General features: G+C 43.0%; 1 protein-coding gene across 1 annotated transcript in view; it reads left to right on the top strand.

Annotated features, from left to right (window-relative positions):
• SELENOF (selenoprotein F) overlaps positions 1–18,119 on the top strand; it is a 45,289-nt gene that overhangs the window by 7,959 nt on the left and 19,211 nt on the right. The window contains exon 2 of the mRNA XM_068239853.1: positions 12,278–12,445. Within this exon, the coding sequence (XP_068095954.1) occupies positions 12,278–12,445 (168 nt within the window). The remainder of the gene's footprint in view (positions 1–12,277; positions 12,446–18,119) is intronic.

Below are 18,119 nucleotides of genomic sequence, written 5' to 3'. Positions count from 1 at the left end.
AGCAGATCTTTATACTGAGGTCATCCAATGGGAGCAGACATGCAGATTCCCACACAGGTGAATAATAATCAGTCACAAGCTGACAGCAGGGAAAGGCAGACAAAGCTATGCAGCTTGCATGGAAAGAGATCAGAACTGCCTGAGCTGCAGCACTACTACTTCCAGCAACACCTGCTGCAGCAGCGATCATTACAGTCCCGACTAGTTTCGGCCTTTCGCCGTCATCAGGGGATCTGATGTGGTGCAGTTGCTCAGAGCAGCCAATCAAAATTCTTGATGTGGATATCTGCTCCTTTATTGCACTTATTCTGCTCCAGCCAAATTACTTGCTTAGCTGAATTACAGCAATGGATGTGTGACAACTGACTGAGACTAAATGCAGATAAAACTGAAGTCCTTCTGATCAGAGGGCTGTACATGACAACAAAACAACTTCACTTGCAGTCTTCACCACTAGAAATAGGAGGTACCAATCTACACAGCTCTGAGCATGTGCATAGCCTGAAGATCTGCCAACCTTAGGCCACATACAGACATCAGACCATAGTCTTTGGAAAATGAAAGATCACAGACCAATCTTAGCACCCTTCCTGTAGTATAAGAGCCATACTCTACACAGTCTTTTCTATGGAGCTGAACTCCCCATCAGAAAAAAATCTTTGCAAGATGCTGCACACACAGATGCTGTACAGACGCAAAAGATCAGTATCTGCAAAAGATCTGTTCCTGCCAAAAATCCATTCCTGCAAATTGCAATGATAGTCTATGAGATCTGCAGATCATCATACACACATGATTTAACTGACATTCATCTGCAGATCTGAAAATCCATCCTGGTGGATCTGATCTGCAGATGAATGTCAGTTAAATCATGTGTGTATGATGATCTGCAGATCTCATAGACTATCATTGCAATTTGCAGGAATGGATTTTTGGCAGGAACAGATCTTTTGCAGATACTGATCTTTTGTGTCTGTACAGCATCTGTGTGTGCAGCATCTTGCAAAGATTTTTTTCTGATGGGGAGTTCAGCTCCATAGAAAAGACTGTGTAGAGTATGGCTCTTATACTACAGGAAGGGTGGTAAGATTGGTCTGTGATCTTTCATTTTCCAAAGACCATGGTCTGATGTCTGTATGTGGCCTTAGTTTGTGCCTTCATTACATCCCAACTAGACTATTGTAATGCTTTCTACACCGGCCTTTCAAACAAGGACTTGCACCACCTACAGCTGATATAGAATACTACTGCCAGACTGTTAACTAATCAACCTCGTCATTGCCACAAAACACCAGCCCTGCGCTCTGGCTACCTATAAAATGGAGGATCCAATTCAAGATCAGCCTACTGACATTTAAATCACTCCATAATCTGGGCCCTGGATACATTAAAGAAATGTTGCAGCTGCGTAGCAATCCCCGCATTCTCAGATCCACAGGTTCTAATAATCTAGTCATACCCAGAGTCCACCTAAAAACTGGGTCCCGAGCCTTCTTCAAGCTGCTTACACATTATGGAACTTCTTACCTCAGCAGATCAGGACAGCATCATCTCTGGATGTGTCTAAAGGACAACTAAAGCGAGAGGGCTATGTAGGCTGCCATATTTATTACCTTCTAAGCAATTACCAGTTTTCCTGGCTGTCCTGATGATCCTCTGTAATACTTTTAGTCATAGACCCTGAACAAGTATGCAGCAGAACAGGTGTTTCTGACATTTCAGAACTGACCAGATTAGCTGCATGCATGCTCCTGGTGATATTTAGACACTACTGTAGCCAAATTCATCAGGAGGGCTGCCAGGTAACAGGTATTGTTTAAAAGGAAATAAATATGGTAGCCTCTATACCCCTCTCACTTAAGTTGTCTTTTAAAATCTGACCGAAAACCCACCTGTTCAGTTTGCAGAAATATAATTTTATTTTCTGTGTTAATACTTCATCCTACTACCAGTAACTGAATCTGAGAGGGCCTAAGCAGTTTTAGTCCTATGGGAGAAAAGCTCTATAGAAATGTTATTGTTTTAGTTGCATTGTTTTGAGAAGTCTGTCCCAACATTTTGCCTGTTGGACTGTATCACATCTGTCCAGGAGGGGTTTTAGAAAGAAAAGGAATTACTTGAGAATCCCCCAAAGAGGAGGTGGACTAATCTAATCTGTAACAGCTGTCAGATTAATACTAGGTACTGTTAGTTTCAGCTACATGGGAGAAAAAAAGATAATTTACGGTGATAAATGTACATATTTTGCATTTTAAATTTCACTTTTCTTTTTTTTTTTCTTAGTGGTGGTCTTTTAGTACAGTAGTGTAATGTTTTGATTACCATTTCTTTGATCAATATGTGAGCGAGGAATAAGGCTGGGGTCACACTGTACGGATGCACAACAGAGTGATAATAGCCAATCCACACAGGTTGTACATGCATCGTTCACAAACCAACCATTGTGCATCCGTTTCCGCATCCATCACCACCCATCTGCTTCACCCGCTGCTGGCTATTCAGGTCCTCCGCTACTGCTGGCAACCGCGTTCCGTTCCTTTGCACGGAAGAAGCGCCAGTATACAGATAAGGGCCAGTTCACACAAAAATACCCATTAGGGACATGACTTAAAGAGACTCCGTAACAAAAATTGCATCCTGTTTTTTATCATCCTACAAGTTCCAAAAGCTATTCTAATGTGTTCTGGCTAACTGCAGCACTTTCTACTAACACAGTCTCTGTAATAAATCAATGTATCTTTCCCCTGTCAGACTTGTCGGCCTGTGTCTGGAAGGCTGCCAAGTTCTTCAGTGTTGTGGTTCTGCTATGAACTCCCCTTTATGCACACTGCCTGTGTGTTATTTAGGATTAGAGCAGCTTCTCTCTTCTCTCTCTTATCTTTTACAAGCTGGATAAATCGTCCTCTGAGCTGGCTGGGCTTTCACATACTGAGGAATTACAAACAAGGGCAAAGCTGTTTGCAGGAAGAAAAGAGCAGCCTGAAACTTCAGTGCATGGGGGAAAGAAACACACAAATGATCTCTTGAGATTCAAAAGGAAGGCTGTATACAGCCTGCTTGTGTATGGATGTATTTTCTATGTGTGGACATACTGTACATCAACCTACTTCCTGTTTTGGTGGCCATTTTGTTTGTTTACAAACAAACTTTTCAAAACTGTTTTTAACCACTTTTAATGGGGCGAGGAGCGGCGAAATTGTGACAGAGGGTAATAGGAGATGTCCCCTAACGCACTGGTATGTTTACTTTTGAGCGATTTTAACAATACAGATTCCCTTTAATACTCACATGTTCCGCTGCTCTGTCCCTCGTACACAGGCTGGCGCTGGCAGAAGCATTGGAATCTCCATTTGGCTGCAAAAGAGTAATGGGAATACTCATTGGTTCATGGTGGACCAATACAAACTCTACCTGTTGCTATGTAGAATTGATCTATTGCATCCTCCTGAGAGCCCCTTGCTCCTGCCAGGCTCGGGACTGAGGGACCGATCGGCAGTGGGAAACGTGAGTGGTGATCTTGGGCAAACGTGAAGCGGATGCAAAATGGACAGAGCCCGTTCACCGTGCCCGTTTTGCATGCGCTCAAGTGTGAACTGGCCCTTAGGCTCCCAATGTATTGCACCCGAGAGAATTCTCATTGGTCCACCTCTCAGTGAACTAATAAGAATCCTCCCTGGGAAGGGACATTTTGCCCATTGGTCTGTTGCATTGATCTTCAAACTTGGCTCTCCAGCTGTTAACCACTTGATGACCCAGCCTTTACCCCCCCTTAAGGACCAGCGCTGTTTTAGTTGATCTGTGCTGGGTGGGCTGTGCAGCCCCCAGCACAGATCAAACACCAGGCAGAGCGACCAGATCGCCCCCCTTTTTTCCCCACTAGGGGGATGATGTGCTGGCGGGGTCTGATCGTGCCTGCCTGGGTGTTGCGGGGGGGCACCTCAAAGCCCCCCTCCGGCGAAATTCCCCCCTCCCTCTCCTCCCTCCCTTCCCCGGAGATCCGAGGCTGCACAGGAACGGATCTGTCCTGTGCAGCCTCTAACAGACTCCTGCCTGTCATGTGACAGCGATCCCCGGCCGCTAATTGGCCGGGGATCGCTGATCTGGTACAACGCTGCTACTGTTAGCAGCGTTGCACAAATGTAAACAAAGCGGATTATTTCCGCTTGTGTTTACACTTAGCCTGCGAGCCGTGATCGGCGGCCCGCAGGCTATTCACGGCGCCCCCCCCCCCGCCGTGAATTTACAGGAAGCAGCCGCTCGCGCGAGCGGCTGCTTCCTGATTAATTAGCCTGCAGCCGTCGACGCAGAACTGCGTCGCTGGTCCTGCAGCTGCCACTTTGCCGACGAGCGTTATGAGTGCGCGGTCGGCAAGTGGTTAAGGAACTACAAGTCCCACAATGCATTTGCCTTTATGAATCATGACTGTGGCTGTCAGACTCCTGCAGTGCATTGTGGGACTTTTAGTTCCTTAACAGCTGGAGAGCCAAGTTTGCAGATCACTGGCCTGTTGCAAACCAATGTGGAGGCTGAAGCTTCTGCCAGGCTTATGATCTGTGTACCGGCGCTTCTGTACAGAGGCCTAGAGCGGGGTGCCAGCACTGGGGTAGGACCCAAATAGAAAGTGGAAGGTGAGTAATTTGCTGAACATACACGTTAACCTGCCTAGTGAGAACACTGTCCATTCTCATAGACTACTTTGTAAGTCTGTCGCTATCCGGGTGATCTACAAAAATCCCGCACTGCCTATACTCACGTTTCACTCATCGGAATGGACCAACTGGATCTGTTCCAAACGGACTGATGAGAATAGATCCTATTGCTTTGTATAGGACCCGTTTGCATCTGTACCAATTTGTTCCATTCAAACCTTATTTGCACAGTATGAACCTGGCTTAATAGATCTTTTGCAAAGCCAGACTATTGACCAATGTATATCCACCTTTTGGTTATTTGTAGCTTTGCCTGCAGCCTCATCTCAGCCCAAACGCATGCATGCGAGCTTCTGCAGCAGCTGCCTCGGTTGATTTTAAAAGCCGTATAAGGGACGAAAGGCTCAGTTCTAGCATTGTTGCTGCAGGATTAGATGGAAAGCACTGCTAAAGTTTTAAAGGGTTCAGCTTCACTCGGAGCTCCCTCAGCGACAGCTGCCTGCCGCACTTTAAAGTAAATTATCTTTATTTCTGTATGTGTCAGCAAAAAAAGAAATGCATACATTAAGGGTTTCCTACCTCCATTTGCAAATTTGATCACAGCTAATTGGTTCTCACAATATTTTATTTTTAATCTACTAACCTGCTCATTACTGGAAAAGGATACTAATAAATGTAAACTACAAACAAGGTGATATCCTCCCCTTTCAGTAATTTAATTTCATGCTTCATGTCATTCTTTAGCGCTGGTACTATAATTCTGTTTGGCAATAAGTGGGTAAATGTCAGAATTCAATTAGGCTTTAAATTTGTGCTGTAGATCTAAGAATCCTAAGCAGGTCTCCTTAATATCTTTGTTGTTTCAGAATGAGTTACTTTGCTAGTTAGACTAACCTTATAAATATAGATTGCGATGTCCTTCTCAATGAAATGGTGTATTGAGACAGCACTGGTAAATGCTGCTGGCATGAACACTCCTCTAAGAAAACAAACTGTTCTATATAAAAGAATTATAAGCAGCATTTGCCAGGTACATGCCTATATAAATTTAGGAGCACTGGCACAGCAAATCAGAAACAGTTACTAATGTTTGCTGCAACAGAAGAGTGACTACAGAATAGTACTTGGTTGGAAAGAAAGCAACAAGAATAGTTGTAGGATTTAAAGTGTACCAGAGACGAACGATAATAAAATATATATACCTGGGGCTTCCTATAGCCCCGTCTGCACCGATCGCTCCCACGCAGTCTTCCTCTGCCTTCTCCTTGCCCTGTTAGAAGCTCCGTTTGTTTGGCCAGTCAGGATGCACTGTGCATGCCCGACCACATGCATGCGCCCCGCCAAGCTCCTGTGGCTGGGAGTGCTTTGCACCTGCGCAGAATGCTCCCAGCTGCGGGAGAGAGTCTGATATATTCGTCCACTGTATTTGTGGAGACTGCACCACCAGTTTGTTACTAAATGAGGCACATCTGGGATCATTTTAACCGTGAAGAGTTGTAGAATATATTTTGGTGTGTCCAAAGGGCAACTGTAGTGAGAAGAATATGGAGGCTGCCAAATTTATTTTAAACAATACCAGTTGCCTGGCAGCCCTGCTGATCTATTTGGCTGTAGTAGTGTTTGAATTAACACCAGAAACAAGCATGCAGCTAATAGTATCAGATTTGACAATTTCAGGGTTTATGGCTAAAAGGATTAGAGGCAGAGGATCAGCAGGACAGCCAGGCAACTGCTATAGCTTTAAAGGAAATAAACATGACAGCCTCCATATCTCTCATTACAGTTGCCCTTTAAAGCTTGGACGCACATCACATAAAAAAAAAAAATTATATATACAGTGGGCTTGCAAAAGTATTCGGCCCCCTTGAAGTTTTACACATTTTGTCACAATACTGCCACAAACATGAATCAATTTTGTTGGAATTCCACGTGAAAGACCAATACAAAGTGGTGTACACGTGAGACGTGGAACGAAAATCATACATTACTCCAAACATTTTTTACAAATCAATAACTGCAAAGTGGGGTGTGCGTAATTATTCAGCCCCCTGAGTCAATACTTTGTAGAACCACCTTTTGCTGCAATTACAGCTGCCAGTCTTTTAGGGTACCGTATATACTCGCAAGCAAGCCAAATTTTTGACCCCCCCTCCCCCCCAAAGTTGGGGGGTCGGCTTGCTTGCGAGTCTCGTTGTTGATGGAAGGCCGCCTCCGCCCCGCGTCCGCCGCTGCTATTAGCTTATTGTGCGGCTTTCTGTTCCCCTCTCCGTCTCCCGGGCATGTAAATACTTCACTGTGTGATGACAGGAAGCTGGAGGCAGAGCGGTTTCCATAGTAACGGCGATACACATCGCCGTTACAGGAAACCGCTCTGCCTACAGCTTCCTGTCATCACACAGCAGCCGCCGTGGAGCGAGCTGCTGTGAACTATTTACATGCCTGGGAAACGGAGAGGGGAATAGAGGAAGCCGCACAGTAAGCTAATAGCAGCGGGGGGGAGTTGGGTGAGGCGGAGGGGGGGGGCACTATACTAGCTATACTTGAGCACTATACTAGCTATACTGAGCACTATACTAGCTATACTGAGCACTATACTAGCTATACTGAGCACTATACTAGCTATACTGAGCAGTATACTAGCTATACTGAGCACTATACTAGCTATACTGAGCACTATACTAGCTATACTGAGCACTATACTAGCTATACTGAGCACTGTACTAGCTATACTGAGCACTGTACTAGCTATACTGAGCACTGTACTAGCTATACTGAGCACTATACTAGCTATACTGAGCACTATACTAGCTATACTGAGCACTATACTAGCTATACTGGGCACTATACTAGCTATACTGGGCACTATACTAGCTATACTGGGCACTATACTAGCTATAACTAGGTACTTCACTAGCTATACTGGCCACTATACTAGCTATACTGGCCACTATACTAGCTATACTGGGACACACTGGGGGGGGGATCACGCGGCCAGCATTTCCTACCCCCCGGCTTATATGGGGGTCAATCATTTTTTTCCTGGTTTTTCAGGAAAAAGTTGGGGGGTCGGCTTATATGCAGGCCGGCTTGCTTGCGAGTATATACGGTATGTCTCTACTAGCTTTGCACATCTAGAGACTGAAATCCTTTCCCATTCTTCTTTGCAAAACAGCTCCAGCTCCGTCAGATTAGATGGACAGAATTTGTAAACAGCAGTTTTCAGATCTTGCCATAGATTCTCGATTGGATTTAGATCTGGACTTTGGGCCATTCTAACACATGGATATGTTTTGTTTTAAATCATTCCTTTGTTGCCCTGGCTTTATGTTTAGGGTCATTGTCCGGCTGTAAGGTGAACCTCCGCCCCGGTCTCAAGTCTTTTGCAGTCACCAAGAGGTTTTCTTCCAAGATTGCCTTGTATTTGGCTCCATCCATCTTCCTATCAACTTTGACCAGCTTCCCTGCCCCTGCTGAAGAGATGCACCCCCCGAGCATGATGCTGCCACCACCATATTTGACAGTCGGGATGGTGTGTTCTGAGTGATGTTTTCTGCCACACATAGGGCTTAATTCACAAAGCGGTGCAAACTGTTTAGCACGGATGTGCTAAACAGTTAGCACGTGACGTGCTTTTCGTGGACTTTTGTGCGCGCAAAGTGCCGCGATTCGCGTGATCGTGGACTTTTGCGCACGTAATTTGCCGTGCTAAACAGTTTGCACCGCTTTGTGAATCAAGCCACTAGTGTTTTGCATTTTGGCCAAAAAGTTCCATTTTGGTCTCATCTGACCAGAGCACCTTCTTCCACATGGTTGCTGTGTCCCCCACATGGCTTGTGGCAAACTGCAAATGGGACTTCTTATGCTTTTCTGTTAACAATGGTTTCTTTTTGCCACTCTTCCATAAGAGCCAACTTTGTGCAGTGCGCGACTAATAGTTGTCCTATGGACAGATTCCCCTACCTGAGCTGTAGATCTGTGCAGCTCGTCCAGAGTCACCATGGGCCTCTTGACTGCATTTCTGATTAGCGCTCTCCTTGTTCGGCCTGTGAGTTTAGGTGGACGGCCTTGTCTTGGTAGGTTTACAGTTGTGCCATACTCCTTCCATTTCTGAATGATCGCTTGAACAGTACTCATTGGGATGTTCAAGGCTTTGGAAATATTTTTGTAGCCTAAAGGTGCGTACACACATGCGACTATAGTCGTTTTTAACGATCGTTCCCCGATCTTTACCAATGACGATCGTTACAAAAAACGAACCACCGACTATTAAGGCAAACGATGAACGAGTTAAATCGCTACAAAAGAAAGTTCTGTCTCGGCGGATTTTAACAAACGATGATCGTTTGCAAAAGTAGTACATCGTTGGAAACGGTCGTTCGTACTAGGCTTGACATGCGCATTTCACAATTTCTCCGTGAAACTTCTCATTTTTATGCGCAGGCGCAATAGTTGCTTTACGTGATGTAACGTTAGTTCTAACGATCAGATCGTTACACATCTTTTAAAACTAACTTTACTTAGGTCGTTCTTTCATCAATTAAAAGTTCGTTCGTCGTTCTCAATGAACGATCGTTGTCGCATGTGTGTACGTAGCATTAGCCTGCTTTAAATTTCTCAATAACTTTATCCTTGACCTGTCTGGTGTGTTCTTTGGACTTCATGGTGGTGTTGCTCCCAAGATTCTCTTAGACAACCTCTGAGGCCGTCACAGAGCAGCTGTATTTGTACTGACATTAGATTACACACAGGTGCACTCTATTTAGTCATTAGCACTCATCAGGCAATGTCTATGGGCAACTGACTGTACTCAGACCAGGGGCACGTTGTGCGACTTTAACGTTGCATCAAACGCAACGTCCCACTGTGAAAGAGACCTAAAACTCTATTCTACAACTTATCAGGGTTAAAATGTTAACACATTAGAATATAAGAGAAAAAACATGTATTGTTACCTTGGGAACTTGGCTTTTTAAATATGTATGCCATGAAGGTATATTACTATTATTTTTGCAAATAAGGTCTCAATCATTGATAGTGTAAAATGAGAAATAAAAAGACCCTTTTATTTCCAAATACAAAATTGTCACCATACATTGTGCTAGGAACATAATCTAAATGTTGTAATAACCCGGATGGATAAGCAAATAAAATTTGTGGGTCTAACGTATACTTAGCACTGTTTATTGTAAAGCGCCATTGGATGTAACTGGAAAAATAGTGTGTGTGTTGGTTGTTTTTTTTTTGTTGTTGTTGTTTTTCTTAACCACTTAAGCCCACAGGGTTGTTTACTTTTTTTGCATCTGAGCAACTTTCACCTCTTATTCATTTGCTAATAACTTTATCACTACTCATCACAGTAAATTGATCTATATCTTGTTTTTTCCGCCACCAATTAGGCTGCATTTCCACTTGTGCGGTGCGAATCGTCGCGGTAAAAATTCGCATGGATGACAATGTATGCGAATTTAACTATGGCAGTGCTGGTGTGCTTTTCCATTGTTTCTATGCGAATTTGCATGGAAATTCACATGAAAATTCGCATACCCAAACCTCATGCGAATTTCCTATTAAATACATTGTATGCGATTCGCATAGCGGTATGCGGTATGCAAATTCTGATGGCTCTGACATGCGAATTTTTTCTGCACAGAAAAACGCAAAGGAATCCTGACAAGTGGAAACTGTCCCATTCACTTGTATTGCTATGCAAATTTGCATGCGAAAAACGTATGCGAATTCGCGATAGTGGAAAGGGGCCCTCTGGATTTCTTTGGGTGATACATTTTGCTAAGAATTAATTTATTCTAATCCCATTTTAACAGGAATATTAAAGAAATGGAAAAAAAAAACATTATTTCTCAGTTTTTGGCCATTATAGTTTGAAATGAATACATGCTACAGTAGTTAAAACCCATGTATTTTATTTGGCCCACTTATTACACCATTTCAATTATGTCCCTATCACAATGTATGGTGCCGATATTTTATTCGGAAATAAAGGTGCATTTTTTTCAATTTGCGTACATCACTATTTAGAAGCCCATAATTTAAAAAATTATATTAATATACTCCTTTGACATGCACATTCAGACCCTTAGGTAACTATTTTGTTTTTGATTTTTTTTTATATGTAATTTTTTTTATTTTATTTATTAAACATTTTATTTGGATAATTTTTGGTGTGGAAGGTAAACAGCTAATTTTAAATGTAAAAAAAAAAATGGATGTGGGTGTAATTTTACTATTTAGCCGCAAGATGGCCACAGTCAAAGTCCTGGAAGTGTGATCGTACGCTTCCAGGAAGCATGAGGAGGACGGGAAACTTTTTGTGATAAGAGGCTGTCTGTTTTTCTGCGGGGGGGCTTCGATCAATAAATGGGATCTATAATCCCATTCATTGATCGCTGGGCTAACGGCCGGCGGCGGGAGCATGCGCAACCCGCGGGAGTGCGCGCAGCCTATCTGGACGAGAATGTTCGTCCAGATAGGCTTAAGTGGGTAAATTCCCTTTTAAGATGCATAGAAAATAAGGTTATAAACAAATTTTTCACACTATAAAAGTACAATTTGCCCTGAAAAGAACAATATAGAGATAATTTAGGTGTGATTAGTAGTAATAAAGTTATTGACTAATAAGTGGGAGCAGTGATGATATGTGAAAATTCTGTTCTCGTCCTGAAGTGGTTAAACCAGGTTGGGCAAAAGAATGTAGTGACTTTCTCTGTATCCATCAGAGGACACCATATGATGCTCAAAGCTCGCTCCAATCACAAATACTAGGCCTGCACGATTTTTAGGAAAAAATTGAATTGCAATTTCAATTTTTTTTGCACGGATTTTCTTCAAATCAAGCTTTAGAACTGTGCAGTAATGTTTACAAACATGCATTGATAGAAAAGGATATCATACTATCAAATTGATAGTATGTCATTTCGTGTCTTGTTTGTAAATTTCACTGCATTGTGAATTTATCACAACAAATAGCTATTAATAAATGCAGAGCTGAGTACCACAGCAGATCCTGGGCAGTGGCCACTTGTTTGCTCGACAGGATAGTGGAGAGATAACAACAGATTCTGGGCAGTGAGCAAATGTATAGTACACAGCTTGTCTACGGGAGACCAGGGTTTAAGTGCAGAACAGGAGTGCCTGATGTGCGGATCCTTATCCTCCACAAGCAACGTGCTGGCCGCACTACACTACTTACTACCGCTCTGACCTTTTTCTGGCCGGAAGGAGGAAGCGTGGCACATGGCCAACAATAATTCTACGCTTGGAACACTTAAAGTAGCACGCGTAAAAAGCCTGCTGCACAACGCAACACGGAAAAAAGTATGCATGGAAAAATAACTGCTTTGATGATTAGGAATATCTACGGCAATCTATAATAAACTGCCTAGGCTAAGCCTCAATTGGACGGTAGGGCTAAATGCCAATAAACAGCAATATATAGCTAGAAGTGTTTCTAATGTTGAAACCAGATTTACAGTAAACATGGGTATCCTGAAATTACCTGCATTCTACTGTCGTTATGGTTCCTGTTTAAGCTTTAAAGCGGATTATGGGAGCTGTAGGTCTACTGTAATGAATGGCAAAAGTTCATTTTGCATTTTTTTTTTCTTCTACAGGTTTCTGTGTATGGAGTGGATTTGTCATCAGAAGCATGTAGAGATTTGGGCTTCTCCAGTAGCTTACTGTGCAGCTCCTGTGACTTGCTGGGACAATTTCAATTAAATGAAATTGATAAACACTGTAGGCAGTGCTGCCAGGAAGAGGCCCGCCTGGAATCAAGAAAGGTAATAAATTCCTTTTCACTTTATAACGCTCGCTTTTTTTTTCTTCTGCCTGCTCTACATTAAAAGTATGTACTTCACAGTAAATGTACCTCTCTTGGAGACCCCCCCCCCCCCCTCCCCGGCACAAAACAGATCACCTGACCCCACCCCACCTTCTCCCTCTGTTAACAGAGATGAACTATTTTTGGCCAGCACTACAGCTCTACTTTTTAATCTTCCTGCCCATTTGCATCCTTCTCAACATATAAATCTAGTGTGTTTGTTGATGTAATGTGTACATTTAATTGCACTGAGGTCATTTGTTACTGCTGTTTTATTTAAGCCTACTGCCTGGTACGCACAATGCAATTTCTTATCAGGTTGACGGTTGAACCCATTATTTTCGACATATCTGATTTTTTTTTTTAAATCGTTTTTCTGATTGATTTTGTATAGAAGTGATTTGAAAAATCGATCAGAAAAACAGTTGGAGTTCAGATCGTACTTGTCGGAAATTATTGATTGAACTGTCAGTATGACGGAGGTTGCATTTTGTGTACCAGACATTATAAAGGATTACATTATATTTGTTTGTTTTTTCTATTTTGTTTACTTTGTACAAATTGACCAGGCACTAATGGTGTGTACACACTTGAAAGATAAATTAAAGATATCCGACCAATTTTACCCCATTCCTTGTAGTATGAGAGCCATACTCTACACAGTCTATTCTATTGAGCTGAACTCCCCATCAGATAAAAATCTTTGCAAGATGCTGGACACAAAGATGATTGTCTATTAAACAAGGTGTGTATGAGGATCTGTAGATATCATAGACTATGAATGCATTTTGCAGGAATGGATCTTTTGCAGGAACAGATCTTCTGCAGATACTGATCTGTTGAATGTGTACAGCATCTTTGTGTCCAGCATCTTGCAAAGACTTTTATCTGATGGGGAGTTCAGCTCCATAGAATAGACTGCGTAGAGTATGGCTCTCATACTACATGGAAGGGGGTAAAATTGGTCTGATATCTTTCATTCATCTTTCAAGTGTGTATGTAGCATTAGTCTCTAAACTGTAGCTGCAGTGCTGACGAGTGCTAATCCATCAGCAGCACAGGGAGGAGGTGGGCTGTGTCACTGGGTAAAAAGCCTGGCTGCTGCCCATTCCTGTCTTCTTCCTGACTACTTTATGCGGGTAACAATGATGAAGTGAGGGGGTGTTTAGTTTGCTGTCCAAAAAAATTGCACTATCCTCTCAACAGTAAATAAACTATAGAAACCAGCCTGCTGTTTTAATTTTAAAAAAAAGTACAGAAGTGCCATGCACAAAACCTTCTGCATTGCTAATTAATGCAAATTTACTATGATATACATCAGCAGGGGGCTGGCCCTTTTACAACACTTTTTGTTTGTTTTTTGTTTCTATTTTCAAAGCAGCATTGTAAAAAAAGCTTTCAGTTAAAAAGCATATAGTGGAAAATGAGCCTTAGGAAAACATGGACATTACTTTGAAAATCAGTTGTCTTTCAGTTATAACTGAGGGCAACTGATTAAGTGTAAAAGGACCCCAACTTTACCTGTTACCAAGTGTAATAAATATTTGTTGGTTGCTATGGGCAACAACACGACACCTTTGTTCGGCAACAGCACAGGCGATAGAACTGCTTAGACGTCGCCAAAGTTTTTCAGGAGTTTATTCGGAAAACAAATATACAGATGTGTTCAGCAATCTTGTCTCTTCGTTTACCTCTGCAAAGCAATTGGTCTGTAGAATCTTATGCATTCCCTTGTGAATAGACCAGGCTTTCTTTTATGGTACAACTATGCTAGTTGCACTTGGGCCTATCTACAGCATACAGGTAATGGAAGTTACAAGAAGTAAGGTTGAAGTTTGAAGCTAGAAGGTTAAAGCTGAAAGTTGAAAGTCAGAAGTGGCTCTCTGGAGCCCGTTGGCTGTTTTATACTAGCCTCTAAAGAGTTAAATGTGACATCATCCAGCAGGGATGGATCAATAACCCATCGCCTGCTATTGGCTGATAAGAACACGTGATATCATGACAAGCACAGTCTTTACTGCGCATGCACTGGAAAAATGACCTGTTCCCTTGTTCTGAGGAGAATATTGTTTTCTGTTCCCTGGCTGTTGTTTACCTTTTAGGAAATATGAAAACACTCGATGTTTACAGCAAAAGGCCACCTGGATGTCTGTACATCTTGGCTGATAAGCACTCCGGCCTTGTGTGAGACACAGGACAATGTTCTACAGTGCGTCTAGAAATGCATCTGTTTCACTCTAAAAGAAATTCTCCTTAACCCCCCTGGCGTTATAAAAAATTCCGCCAGGAGGCAGCGCAGCAGTTTTTTTTTTTCTTATACCATGTAGCGAGCCCAGGGCTCGCTACATGATAGCCGCTGCTCAGCGGCATCCCCCCGCCCGCTTCGATCGCCTTCGGCGATCTCCGATCAGGAAATCCCGTTCAAAGAATGGATGACGGGATGACGTCACAGACGTCGGGACGTCATTGGGAGTCCCGATCCACCCCTCAGCACTGCCTGGCACTGATTGGCCAGGCAGCGCACGGGGTCTGGGGGGCGCGCGGCGCGACGGATAGCGGCGATCGAGTGCAGACCCAGCTAGCAAAGTGCTAGCTGCGTGCAGCAAAAAAAAAAAAAAAAAAAAAGCAAATCGGCCCAGAAGGGCCGGAGAAAACCTCCTGCGCGGCTTGTACCGCCAAGGAGGTTAAAGAGACGTTCTGCAGAGCAAGTCCTTTTTACTAAACCAGTTATGTAAAGTGACTGAGGCCTCCGCATTCAAGCATATCATACTTAATTTCTAACACCAAAGAGCATGTGCCTGGAACACTAGATTTCTAGACTATACATTATATGCAATTAACAGAAAAATTGCTTACGTTACTTTATTTAATGCAGAATCTGTTTGATGATGAGCAAGGAAACCTGTGCTTATCCTATTAAGGGCCCAGAATTTAAATTTAAATCGGAAACGGGGTGCTGAGGGGGGTGGTCAATTTACAAACAAACCATTATTCACCCTCTGCACTCACAAGCTGGAACTCTAGTAATGATAAAAACAACTTTAAAGGGATACTGTAGGGGGGTCGGGGGAAAATGAACTGAACTTACCCGGGCTTCTAATGGTCCCCCGCAGACATCCTGTGCCCGCGCAGCCACTCACCGATGCTCCGGCCCCGCCTCCGGTTCACTTCTGGAATTTCAGACTTTAAAGTCTGAAAACCACTGCGCCTGCGTTGCCGTGTCCTCGATCCCGCTGATGTCATCAAGAGCGCACAGCGCAGGCCCAGTATGGTCTGTGTCTGCGCAGTACACTCCTGGTGACATCAGCGGGAGCGAGGACACGGCAACGCAGGTGCAGTGGTTTTCTGACTTTAAAGTCTGAAATTCCAGAAGTGAACCGGAGGCGGGGCCGGAGCATCGGTGAGTGACTGCGCCAACACAGAATGTCTGCGGGGGACCATTAGAAGCCCCGGGTAAGTTCAGCTCATTTTCCCCCGACCCCCCCCCCCTTACAGTATCCCTTTAATGCAAGTTTTATTCAGTTGCACAAAATGGAGGATATTGGCTTCCAAAATGGTTTGCATGCAAAAGCATTCTATACTAGACGCTTTCACCAGCGCTGAGGTTCCCTCCCAAGTTTGAAAGTGTCCCTGTTCTACCCACACCAGTCAGAAAGCAACCCTTTCATGTTCCTAAACCTGAAATTTACCCTGAGGCTTGTCTAGTTCAACCATTATAGGGAATGCATGCACATAAAGGTGCTCTGTGATTTTATAGAATATGTGCCATCATGGCACAGATCAGAATTATTTATGGAGGCTGACCTATTTCTTTTTAAACAATGCAGATTGCCTGGCAGGCCCTTCTGCCTATAATTCTTTTCGTCATAGACCCTGAACAAGCATGCAGATCGGATTGTGAGCCCCTCTGAGGGACAGTTAAGATACAGATAAGAGACAAGACCATCTATACTCTGTACAACACTGTGGAAGATGTTGTCTTTATATAAACACTAAATAAAAATAATGCTTCTTACTGACATCTTATTGGATTAACCACATGCTTGTTTCAATTGTGTGATTCAGACACATCTTGTCAGAAAGATCCACAGGGCTGTCATGCAATTGGTATTGTTTAAAAGGAAATAAATGTCTGCCTCCATATCCCTCTCACTTTAGGTTCCGTTTAAAAAAAGGCTAAGCCAGTGCAAAAATGTAACCAGTACATGTACCTTCTGTTTTCAGTATAGCCCTCAAATGGAAGATACAGTTCGCGGAGTCTATTTTAGAAATTGCCAGCAGTATCCACAAAACAGTAAATGCTGAATTTAAGCCAGTACAACTTTTAGAGTGCAGTATCACTGCACCAGTTACATTTCAGAATACATCTGCATGTCATCTTGCTGCCCATACAGTTCTATGAGCCTGTCTGTTCACATTTCTGTGTTGTATTAATGCATGCAGGCTTTGCATTAAAGTGTAGGGTAAAACGCATGCAAGCTCCATTGCAGGTCGCATGTGTTAGGCTCTGTTCACATTATTGCAGATGCAGATCGGATCCCGTTCCAAACGGATCAGTTTTTTTAAAATCTGATCCGTCTTTCAAAATGTAGTGCTTTTGTAGCATACATTTCCAGTATGTTTAAACCAATGTCAAAAAGTGTCCTTTCCTTCATGGGAGTTTTTATTGGATAAGTAGTCAGCAAAGATGATGCTGAGGGGAGGAGCAGGAGCAGTTTTCATGCACGGATCCCATGGTTTGCTTGGTTGGTTTTTTTTTTACATGCGAGGACCGACAATATTTTTAACATTGGGATCCTTGGCTCCGTTTTTGTCTGCTTCAAAAACCTTACCACACGGATACGTTTTTTTAAACAAGTGTGAACCGACCCTTTTGCAACATGCACATTGTGAATCCAGCCTTAGGCTACATACACAAATGCGACAACGATCGTTCGTTGAGAACGACGAATGAACTTTTAATTGATGAAAGAACGACCTAAGTAAAGTTAGTTTTAAAAGGTGTGTAACGATCTGATCTTTAGAACGAACGTTACATCACATAAAGCAACTATTGCGCCTGCGCATAAAAATGAGAAGTTTCACGGAGAAATAGTGAAATGCGCATGTCAAGCCTAGTACGAACGACCATTTCCAACGATGTACTACTTTTGCAAACAATCGTCGTTGGTTAAAATCCGCCGAGACAGAACTTTCTTTTGTAGCGATTTGGCTCGTTCGTCGTTTGCCTTAATAGTCGGTGGTTCGTTTTTTGTAACGATCGTCGTTGGTAAAGATCGGGGAACGATCGTTACAAACGACTATAGTCGCATGTGTGTACGCACCTTTAGGCTGATCATGGCAATGGAAAATGTTGAATGCTGCCACTGCCGCACATCCTACCAAGCAACGATTGAATGGCCACATTGCAAATTGATCTTGCCAGATTCAATCATTATAATCGAATCTGCCAAATGTCCATTCCACAAATCGAGTAATGCATGGGTACCTTTATAGATGATCAAAATGTGCATGGAAAAGAATCTAGTTAGCAGTAATTGCACAGTCAGAATACTCCTCCCTTTTTGTATGTTTTAGGCAAGTCTGGACTATAGATTTTGCATTCAGATTGTACATGGCTGCATTCAGTGTGA

This window comes from Hyperolius riggenbachi, chromosome 6 (genome assembly GCF_040937935.1).
Source record: "Hyperolius riggenbachi isolate aHypRig1 chromosome 6, aHypRig1.pri, whole genome shotgun sequence".
Classification (NCBI taxonomy): domain Eukaryota; kingdom Metazoa; phylum Chordata; class Amphibia; order Anura; family Hyperoliidae; genus Hyperolius; species Hyperolius riggenbachi.
This window is presented reverse-complemented; position numbering and strand designations above follow the sequence as displayed.